This window comes from Hyla sarda, chromosome 5 (assembly GCF_029499605.1).
Source record: "Hyla sarda isolate aHylSar1 chromosome 5, aHylSar1.hap1, whole genome shotgun sequence".
Taxonomy (NCBI): domain Eukaryota; kingdom Metazoa; phylum Chordata; class Amphibia; order Anura; family Hylidae; genus Hyla; species Hyla sarda.
This window is the reverse complement of record NC_079193.1, coordinates 21010018-21021097: the sequence shown is the minus strand read 5'-3', so window position 1 is coordinate 21021097 and position 11080 is coordinate 21010018. Positions and strand designations below refer to the sequence as shown.

General features: G+C 41.0%; 1 protein-coding gene across 17 annotated transcripts in view; it reads right to left on the bottom strand.

The window, feature by feature from the left end:
- Positions 1–1355: 1355 nt before the first annotated feature.
- Positions 1356–11080, bottom strand: part of LOC130272929 (protachykinin-1-like) — a 180428-nt gene continuing 170703 nt past the window's right edge. For all 17 annotated transcript variants that reach the window (XM_056518956.1, XM_056518951.1, XM_056518961.1 and 14 more), the window contains 2 exons: positions 10250–10303; positions 1356–1489 (listed from right to left, as the gene is read on the bottom strand). In XM_056518956.1, coding sequence (XP_056374931.1) covers positions 1440–1489; positions 10250–10303 — 104 coding nt within the window. In that variant the 3' untranslated portion in view covers positions 1356–1439. The remainder of the gene's footprint in view (positions 1490–10249; positions 10304–11080) is intronic.

Sequence of the window (11080 nt, the reverse complement as noted above, 5' to 3'; positions counted from 1 at the left end):
CTGCTCATTTAAATGAACTTAAAGGGGTACTCTGGTGGAAACTTTTTTTTTTTTTTTTAAATCAACTGGTGCCAGAAAGTTAAACAGATTTGTAAATTATGTAAGAAAGACAAGGGATGTCCGGCACAGTTAAGACTGATACATATAGGACCAATGGTAGGAGATCTATTAGGAGGATGTATATCTGAACTGTGGTGGTGCGCTGACTCGTGCTAGCAGTGGATATCTTCAGACAAGTAGATGAAGAAAAAGTCGGCAAACTCATCAGGCTTCGTTCAAGAGTTCTTCTTTAATGCAAAATACTCACAATACAAACATCACAGTGGAGGGAGAGGGATCGGGGAGGGGGGTATCAATGCTTGGCCAAGCATTGATACCCCCCGCACCGTTCCCTCTCCCTCCACTGTGATGTTTGTATTGTGAGTATTTTGCATTAAAGAAGAACTCTTGAACGAAGCCTGATGAGTTTGCCGACTTTTTCTTCATCTACTTGTCTGAAGATTTGTAAATTACTTCTATTAAAAAAAAAAAAAATCTTAATCCTTCCAGTACTTATTAGCTGCTGAATACTACAGAGGATATTCTTTTCTTTTTGGAACACAGAGCTCTCTGCTGCCATCATGACCACAGTGCTCTCTGCTGACATCTCTGTCCATTTTAGGAACTGTCCAGAGCACCATATGTTTTCTATGAGGATTTTCTCCTACTCTGGACAGTTCTTAAAATGGACAGAGATGTCAGCAGAGAGCACTGTGGTCCTGATGTCAGCAGAGAGCTCTGTGTTCCAAAAAGAAAATAATTTCCTCTGTAGTATTCAGCAGCTAATAGGTACTGGAAGGATTAAGATTATTTTTAACAGAAGTAATTTACAAATCTGTTTAACTTTCTGGCACCAGTTGATTTAAAAAAAAAAAAAGTTTCCCACCAGAGTACCCCTTTAATTAAAGGGGTACTCCAGTGAAATATTTTTTTTTTTAAATCAACTGGTGCAAAAAAGTTATACAGATTTGTAAATTGCTTCTATTTAAAAATCTTAATCCTTCCAGTAATTATCAGCTGCTGTATGCTCCACAGGAAGTTGTGTAGTTCTTTCCAGTCTGACCACAGTGCTCTCTGCTGCCACATCTGTCTGTGTCAGGAGCTGTCCAAAGCAGGAGAGGTTTACTATGGAGATGTTCTCCTGTTTCGGACAGTTGCTGACATGAACAGAGGTGTCAGGAGGGAGCACTGTGGTCTATGACCTCATTGAGGGGGGGGGGGGGGGGGGAGGGGTTGGGTAAAGCTGCCCCCCATGGTATATACTGATTTTCTTGTAAGAATGACTCAATGCACTGTATAGAGAATAAATACTTTATTGGACACAAGTTCTGCTAACATCATGGGGAGAACAATTCACAGTCTATCTTACATCCCTATAACACATAAGGGGGAGGGGGATTTTATTTACGTCTTCTCCTGTAGTCGTAGTCAGAATTTCTCTCTTTGGATTCTGAAAAAAAAAAAAAAAATGGTAATAAGATTAGACTAAATATTCAACATTTTTGTGGGCACAATCCAAATCTGCCCCATGGAGGCCTCATGGAAATGCCATATAAAGGTCCAATTTAAGACTCCAATTTCTCATAATACAAGTAGAATGTCTTATTGTGACGACGCTATAAAGAAAAAGAAAAACCCTGCATTTCACATCACAACCACTATGCTAATGTTGTACTTTTGCAGTGTCCCGGTACAGATCCTGCTTCAATTGAAGTGTTTGGTTGTCGGATGGCTGCACTGATGTTACAGTGAGTGACGTGTACACCATAGAACTAGCAGCAGCAGTATACAGATAGAGCTGGGAGGGTAGGGGTATAAATTCTATTCATCCTGATACCATACAGCTAGCATTAACAGCAGTATACAGATAGAGCTGGAGGAGATGTGTATAACTACCATGCATCCTGATCTCATCCTGATACCATAGAGATAGCAACAGTATACAGATAGAGCTTGGAGGTGCATAACTACTATATATATGCTGATCCATTAGAAATAGCAGTAGCAGTATACAGATAGAGCTGGCGGGGAGGTGTATAGCTAATATATATCCTGATCCCATAGAGATAGCAGCAGTAAACACATAGAGCTAGGGGGAGGTGTATAACTACTATATATCCTGAGCTCATAGAGACAGCAACAGTATACAGATAGAGCTGGAGGTTAGGTGTATAACTACTAAATACTATATTTCTTGATACCACAGAGATAGCAGATGGAGGTGGGAGGGCTCAAACCTGGCAATGTAGGAGCTGAGCTGTGCTTCGAGCTGACAGCTCTGAGTACAGCTCAGCCCAGCAAGGAAGGGGTAAATTAGCGTTGCTGAGCATAATTGAATAAACTAACCCTTGGAGTGGCCCCCATCTTACTACATTACAGACAGTGGTTTCCACATTGCAATGCTCCAACTGTTGCAAAACTACAACTCCCAGCATGCCCGGACAGCCAACGGCTGTGTGAGCATGCTGGGAGTTGTAGTTTTGCAACAGCTGGAGGTTGACAGGATAAGAGTATTATCTAGTTGGCTCAGGCTTGTGATAGAAACAGTCCAACCCTTAGCCAATCACTATCCTGCTCCAAACCCTTTGCCTGGGATAGGAGGAGGAGCTTTCTGTTAGTCAGAGTAATGTGGTTCTGCCCTTGGTCAGAGGAGCACATGATCCTCAGCAGCTCCTCTTACCTCATAAGGAGGAGCCTCTGGAGTGCGACCACCATTGTATTGGATTGTATTTCGGATCGGTGAATAAACTAATTTTTTTTTTTTGGGGGGGGTTCACTAACCCTTGGAGTGCCGGTTTCCTTGCTTAAAGGGGTCCTCCAGTGAAAAACATTTCTTTTAATCAACTGGTGCCAGAAAGCTAAACAGATTTGTAAATTACTTCTATTTAAAAAATCTTAATCCTTCCAGTACTTATCAGCTGCTGTATTCGACAGAGGAATTTCCTTCCTTTCTGTCTGACCACAGTGCTCTCTGCTGACACCTCTGTCCGTGTCAGGAACTGTCCAGAGCAGGAGAGGTTTCTAGGGGGATTTGCTCCTACTCTGGAAAGTTCCTAAAATGGACAGAGGTGTCAGCAGAGAGCAGTGTGGTCAGGCAGAAAAGATATTCAAAAAGAAAAGAGCTTACTGTGGAGCATACAGCAGCTGATAAGTACTGGAAGGATTAAGATCTTTTTAATAGAAGTAATTTACAAATCTGTTTAACTTTCTGGCACCAGTTAATTTAAAAACATTTTTTTCCAATGGTGGACCCCTTTAAGTGGATTGAACTTTATGTTAAACCCTTAAAACTGTACACCCTAACAGGACTTTTAAGGCCTGGTTCATATGGCGGAATTTCTTAGTGGAATCAGGCGGAAAAAAATTCAGTTTGAAATTCCGTTGTAGCAGACTCCTATTGTTTTCAATGGGATTCTGCTGCACCGCGCACACGGCAGAAACATCTCCCACGTAAATTCTTGACAGTCAATTCTTTCTGCGGAATTCTGAGCAGTCCTCGCAGTGGACAGTCCTAGTGCCAGTGTCCGCTGGAAATTTTTATTACTTTTTGACAGTGCCTGTTCCGTCTGTGGGTGTTTAGACTTTATATATCCGTGACATTTAGTCGTGCATCATTCATGACGGTAAAAGAATCCTCCGCCCATGGGTAACATTCCCTTCGGGGTTTCCATAGTCTATGAATAGCTCCAGCATGTAACCTCTCTGGGTAACAAACAATAGACATGTTGTGCATATTCCCCGTAAGCGGTGACGTTCGTCTTCAGGCTACATTAGTTGATTGGGAGCTAGTCGTCAGCTAACTGCGCGACACCTTGCTGTAGGGAGAAGTTACTAAGACTTGCGCGATGGAAAGAAAAATCTACTTTTTCTATGCCTGGTCCTAACAACAGGTGTGCAGCCCCAGCCCTATTGTCTGCCGCATCATAAAGTCGGGAGTAATTTAAGGAAATGATTTCTGTGCCTGATTAAATTCTATACCAAAATGGGCTATAAACATGGGCATTAACCACAAATTGCCCAGTCGCCCGGGTAATGCCAGGCCCATTCAGCTGGTCTGTGCATTCATATGATGGTGACATTATTACTATTATTATACTGCAGGGGGTGGGGGAGCCTTTATTCAGAGGTGGGGAATTATTTAGCATATAATGGCCGATTTTTAGATTAATGGAATTTTCAGACTCGCTGGCGAGATTGTAAGGACGTATTGTCGGGAAGAGAGATGTAGCAGAGGCGAATGGAGCACAGCGAGTTATGTGCGGCTGCATTATGCGCTGTGATGGATTACAAAGTTACAGAGAAGCTGTAGAAATTAATATATATATATATATATATATATATATATATATATATATATAGTCATGGCCGTAAGTGTTGGCACCCTTGAAGTATTTCTCACAGAAAAGGATTGCAGTAACACACGTTTTGCTATACACATGTTTATTCCCTTTGTGTGTATTGGAACTTAACCAAAAAAGGGAGGAAAAAAAGCAAATTGGACACAATGTCAGCAAACTCCAAAAATGGTCTGGACAAAATTATTGGCACCCTTAACTTAATATTTGGTTGCAGACCCTTTGGAAAAAATAACTGAAATCAGTGGCTTCCTATAACCATCAATAAGCTTCTTACACCTCTCAGCCGGAATGTTGGACCACTCTTCCAGCAAACCCAGCTTTCTGACACTGGGCTGTACAGTACGACCCAAAATCCGTTGGTAATCCTCAGATTTCATGATGTCTTGTACACATTCAAGGCCCCCAGTGCCAGAGGCAGCAAAACAACCCAAAACATCATTGACCTCCACCATATGTCACTGTAGATACTGTGTTATTTTCTTTGTAGGCCTCATTCCGTTTTCGGTAAACAGTAGAATGATGTGCTTTACCAAAAAGCTCTATCTTGGTCTCATCTGTCCACAAGATGTTTTCCCAGAAGGATTTTGGCTTACTCAAGTTCATTTTGGCAAAATGTAGTCTTGCTTTTTTATGTCTCTGTGTCAGCAGTGGGGTCCTCCTGGGTCTCCTCCATAGTGGGGTCCTCCTGGGTCTCCTCCATAGCGGGGTCCTCCTGGGTCTCCTCCATAGCGTTTCATTTCATTTAAATGTTGACTGATAGTTCACGCTGACACTGATGCTCCCTGAGCCTGCAGGACAGCTTGAATATCTTTGGAACTTGTTTGGGGCTGCTTATCCACCATCCGGACTATCCTGCGTTGACACCTTTCATCAATTTTTCTCTTCCGTCCACGCCCAGGAAGATTAACTACAGTGCCATGGGTTGTAAACTTCTTCATAATGTTGCGCACTGTGGACAAAGACAAATCTAGATCTCTGGAGATGGACTTGTAACCTTGAGATTGTTTATATTTTTCCACAATTTTGGTTCTCAAGTCCTCAGACAGTTCTCTTCTACTCTTTATGTTGTCCATGCTTAGTGTGGCACACACAGACACACAATGCAAAGACTAAGTGAACTTCTCTCCTTTTTATCTGCTTCCAGGTGTGATTTTTATATTGCCCACACCTGTTATTTGCCCCAGGTGAGTATAAAGGAGCATCACATGCTTGAAACAAATCTTATTTTTCCACAATTTTTAAAGGGTGCCAATAAGTTTGTCCAGCCCATTTTTGGAGTTTGGTGACATTATGTCCAATTTGCTTTTTTTCCTCCTTTTTGGTTTAGTTTCAATACACACAAAGGGAATAAACATGTGTATAGCAAAATATGTGTTACTGCAATCCTTTTCTGTGATAAAAACTTCATTTTCTAGAAAATTTCAGGGGTGCCAACATTTACGGCCACGACAGGGGTCGAATTAGAGGGCATTACTCTGTTATTCTGTATTCATGTTGATGCTTATAGCGTTGCTTTTTTGCTCATCTGACCACTCAGCTGTTAAAGGGTTACTCCGGTGAGAATTTTTTTTTTTTAAATCAACTGGTGCCAGAACATTAAAGGCAAAACCTTTTATATATATATATATATATATATATATATATATATATATCAACTGGCTCCGGAAAGTTAAACAGATTTGTAAATTACTTCTATTAAAAAATCTTAATCCTTCCAATAGTTATTAGCTTCTGAAGTTTTCTGTCTAACTGCTCAGTGATGATGTCACGTCACGGGAGCTGTGCATGATGGGAGAATATCCCCATAGGAACTGCACAGCTCCCGGGACATGAGTCATCAGAGAGCAGTTAGACAGAAAACGACAACTCAACTTCAGAAGCTAATAACTATTGGAAGTAAATTACAATTCTGTTTAACTTTCCGGAGCCAGTTGAAAAAAAGTTTTGGCCTGGAATACCCCTTTAAACAGATTTGTAAATTACTTCTATTTAAAAATCTTAATCCTTCCAGTACTTCTCAGCTGCTGTATGATCCACAGGAAGTACTTTTCTTTTTTAATTTCTTTTCTGTCTGACCACAGTGCTCTCAGTCCATTTCAGGAACTGTCCAGAGTAGACGAAAATCCCCATAGCAAACCTCTCCTGTTCTGGACAGTTCCATACATGGACAGAGGTGTCAGCAGAGAGCACTGTGGTCAGACTGGAAAGAAATTTAAAAAGAAAAGAACTTCCTCTGGAGTATACAGCAGCTGATAAGTACTGGAAGGGTTAGGATTTTTAAATAGAAGTAATTTACAAATCTGTTTTACTTTCTGGCACCAGTTCAGTACAAAAAATATATATATTTTTTTCACCGGAGTACCCCTTTAATATAGACCCCCTGGTACTCTGGTGGGCAATGCCAAAACTAAGAAAAGTTAAGGGCTAGCAGGAAACTTTTCGGTGCACTGGTTGTCTGTTTACCTCAAATATAGTAGATAGGTGTCAATGCTTCATAAATTATTACTACCTAACAGACGGTAACATTTCCATTATTTGAAACTCTAATGCGATGTTCCCAAAAATGCAAAAACAAAAAATTGTCCTAAATGTAAAAATAGAGCTGAGGGATGAGTAATTATAATAGGCAGAGAGGTTATGTACACGCTCCATCTGCTGTCCTATAAAGATTGGTCGCTGCTCTGAGACCCGGCATACGGCACAATGCTGCCTAATGATGCCCCCGGAGGGGATGTTATTATGGGGGTTATGACCCGGTGACCTATGAGCGACATTAATCCGCAACACATCCACCGACTGGGAATCTGTCCGGAGCGCGCCTGGCATAATGAGAAGGAAGACGGCTCGGGAATATCTTCACTTGTGGTTATTTGTCATGAGGCAAAAATATTGATTGACGAGAATTAGACTGGAAAGGAACGGATTGTGCGCGATAAAAAAAAAATGGTGCTAACAAAAGCCGGATTTCTAAAGGCTAATAATAGTGTCAGATATACCTATGGCTCGTATAGGTTTCAAAATGAACAGCTTTATTGAAGATCACTGGACACAGGTAGAACCAACCATATCAGCAGACGCGTTTCGAGACGGATTTCTAAAGGCTAATAATAGTGTCAGATGTACCTATGGCTCATTTAGGTTGCAAAATGAACAGCTCTATTGAAGATCACTGGACACAGGTAAAACCAACCATATCATCAGACGCATTTCGAGCGCATGCGCTCGAAACGCGTCTGATAATATGGTTGGTTTTACCTGTGTCCAGTGATCTTCAATAAAGTTGTTCGTTTTGCAAGTGCTGGATCATCGTTCTTTTGCTTTCCGTTGGAATGTCCTGCCGGGCATAGATCCGAGCACGGCTACGAGGTGGTAAGTTGGAGTACTTTGTTCTTTGTTAGTGGAATCGTCAGGTATCTGACTTCACTGTCTCTTCTTATAGTCAGAGCTCCCTCCATCAATGTGCAATGGTCTGTCCCTGCCTTATTGCATCATTGTGAAATAGACCTCTGCACCCAGATAATGGAGGTTCTGACTAAAAAAGTGTTTCCCAACCAGGGTGCTTCCAGCTGTCGCAAAGCTACAAGTCCCAGCATTTTCTGACAATGTGTGCTCTTTGTCATATTCTATGATCATGACTAAGAGAATTTTTAGAAACATGTCAGTTCGTAGTCCTAACCTAACTAAGAGGATGCAATGTTAGAAAGTCGTCAGTTTGTAGTCATAGTCTGACTAAGATGATGCAATGTTAGAAACACGTCAGTCTGTAGTCATAGTCTATGACAATGTTACCCAACCAGTGTGCTTCCAGCTGTCGCAAAACTACACCTCCCAGCATATTCTAACAATTTGTACTCTTAGTCGTATTCTATGATCAGGACTAAGAGCAGCCTGTTTTAGAAAAATGTCAGACTGTAGTCACAGTCTGACTAAGATGATGCAACTTTAGAAATGCGTCAGTCTGTAGTCATAGTCTATGACAATGTTACCCAACCAGGGTGCTTCCAGCTGTTGCAAAACTACAACTCCCAGCATATTCTAACAATATGTGCTCTTAGTCGTATTCTATGATCATGACTAAGAGCAGCCTGTTTTAGAAACATGCCAGACTGTAGTCAGGGTGCTTCTAGCTGTTGCAAAGCTACAACTCCCAGAATTTTCTGACAATGTGTGCTCTTTGTCGTATTCTATGATCATGACTAAGAGCAGGCAGTTTTAGAAACATGTCAGTCCGTAGTCCTAACCTAACTAAGAGGATGCAATGTTAGAAACTCGTCAGTTTGTAGTCATAGTCTGACTAGGATGATGCAACGTTAGAAACACGTCAGTCTGTAGTCATAGTCTATGACAATGTTACCCAACCAGGGTGCTTCCAGCTGTTGCAAAACTACAACTCCCAGCATATTCTAACAATTCGTGCCCTTAGTCGTATTCTATGATCATGACTAAGAGCAGCCTGTTTTAGAAACATGTCAGACTGTAGTCAGAGTCTGACTAAGATGATGCAACTTTAGAAACGCATAAATCTGTAGTCACAATCTATGACAATGTTACTCAACCAGGGTGCTTCCAGCTGTTGCAAAACTACAACTCCCAGCATATTCTAACAATGTGTGCTCTTAGTCTTAGTCTATGATCATGACCAAGAGCAGGCAATTTAGAAACATGTCAGTCCGTAGTCATAGTCTAACTAAGAGGATGCAATGTTAGAAACTCGTCAGTCTGTAGTCATAGTCTATGACAATGTTACCCAACCAGGGTGCTTCCAGCTGTTGCAAAGCTACAACTCTCAACATTTTCTAACAATGTGTGCTCTTAGTCGTAGTCTATGATCATGACTAAGAGCAGCGTGTTTTAGAAATGCGTCAGTCTGTGTAGCAATGGTCTATGACAATGTTGCCCAACCAGGGTGCTTCTAGCTGTTGCAAAACTACATCTCCCAGCATTTTCTAACAATGTGTGCTCTTAGTCATATTCTATGATCATGACTAAGAGCAGGAAGTTTTCGAAACATGTCATTCCGTAGTCATAGTCTAACTAAGAGGATGCAAAGTTAGAAACGCGTCAGTCTGTAGTCATAGTCTATGACATTGTTACCCAACCAGGGTGCTTCTAGCTGTTGCAAAACTGCAACTCCCAGCATTTTCCAACAATGTGTGCTCTTAGTCGTATTCTATGATCATGACTAAGAGCAGCCTGTTTTAGAAATGCATCAGTCTGTAGCCATAGTCTATGACAATGTTTCCCAACCAGGGTGCTTCTAGCTGTTGAAAAACTACAACTCCCAGCATTTTCTAACAATGTGTGCTCTTAGTCATATTCTATGATCATGACTAAGAGCAGGAAGTTTTAGAAACATCTCAGTCCGTAGTCATAGTTTAACTAAGAGGATGCAAAGTTAGAAACGCGTCAGTCTGTAGTCATAGTCTATGACATTGTTACCCAACCAGGGTGCTTCTAGCTGTTGCAAAACTACAACTCCCAGAATGCCTGGACAGCCTTCGGCTGTCCAGGCATGCTGGGAGTTGTAGTTTTGTAACAGCTGTAAACACACTGGTTGGTAAGCACTTTTATTTTTTATTTTTTTTGGCGGGGGGAGGGGGGACCTTCATTGATGTGATATCAAAATTTAAAACTTAGTCACCACCAAAATTTAAAAGCTGTGCAAAACATAAAACACCTAAGAAATACATAGATTTAGGTAAACAACGATGCAGCAGAGCTGAGTTTGTTGCCTGGCAAAATGGGACATGATAATAACTCAATAGTATTATACTATACGGTTCCCAAAAAAAAAAAAAAACAATCGCAGTTCAGCTCTGCTACATTTGTTGCTCGTATAACTTCAGACTTACCAGAACTTAATGACCTCCTGCCCATCAGGCCAATAAAGGAATCTATTTTCTGTCCTGAGATACAAAGCACAGGTGAAATATTAGGTGACAGGAGAAATATATATTTACAGCCGAGTGTATTTATAGAAGTGTCTCCGAGTCAAGGACAGCATTCTTTTTCTAACTTCGATTTGGCTGATCTGAATACGAAATCGCTGTATACACAATGATGTCTATCTAGACTGGGGTGAATATGAGTGTATGGTGCAGTGTGAGATGATGAAGTATGGTCACTATACTCACTATTCTGCTGGTGAGGTCACTGTGTACATACATTACATTACTTATCCTGTACTGATCCTGAGTTATATCCTGTATTATACTCCAGAGCTGTACTCACTATTCTGCTGGTGAGGTCACTGTATACATTACTTATCCTGTACTGATCCTGAGTTATATTCTGTATTATACTCCAGAGCTGTACTCACTATTCTGCTGGTGAGGTCACTGTGTACATACATTACATTACTTATCCTGTACTGATCCTGAGTTATCTCCTGTATTATACTCCAGAGCTGTACTCACTATTCTGCTGGTGAGGTCACTGTGTACATACATTACATTACTTATCCTGTACTGATCCTGAGTTATCTCCTGTATTATACTCCAGAGCTGTACTCACTATTCTGCTGGTGAGGTCACTGTGTACATACATTACATTACTTATCCTGTACTGATCCTGAGTTATATACTGTATTATACTCCAGAGCTGTACTCACTATTCTGCTGGTGAGGTCACTGTGTACATACATTACATTACTTATCCTGTACTGATCCTGAGTTATATCCTGT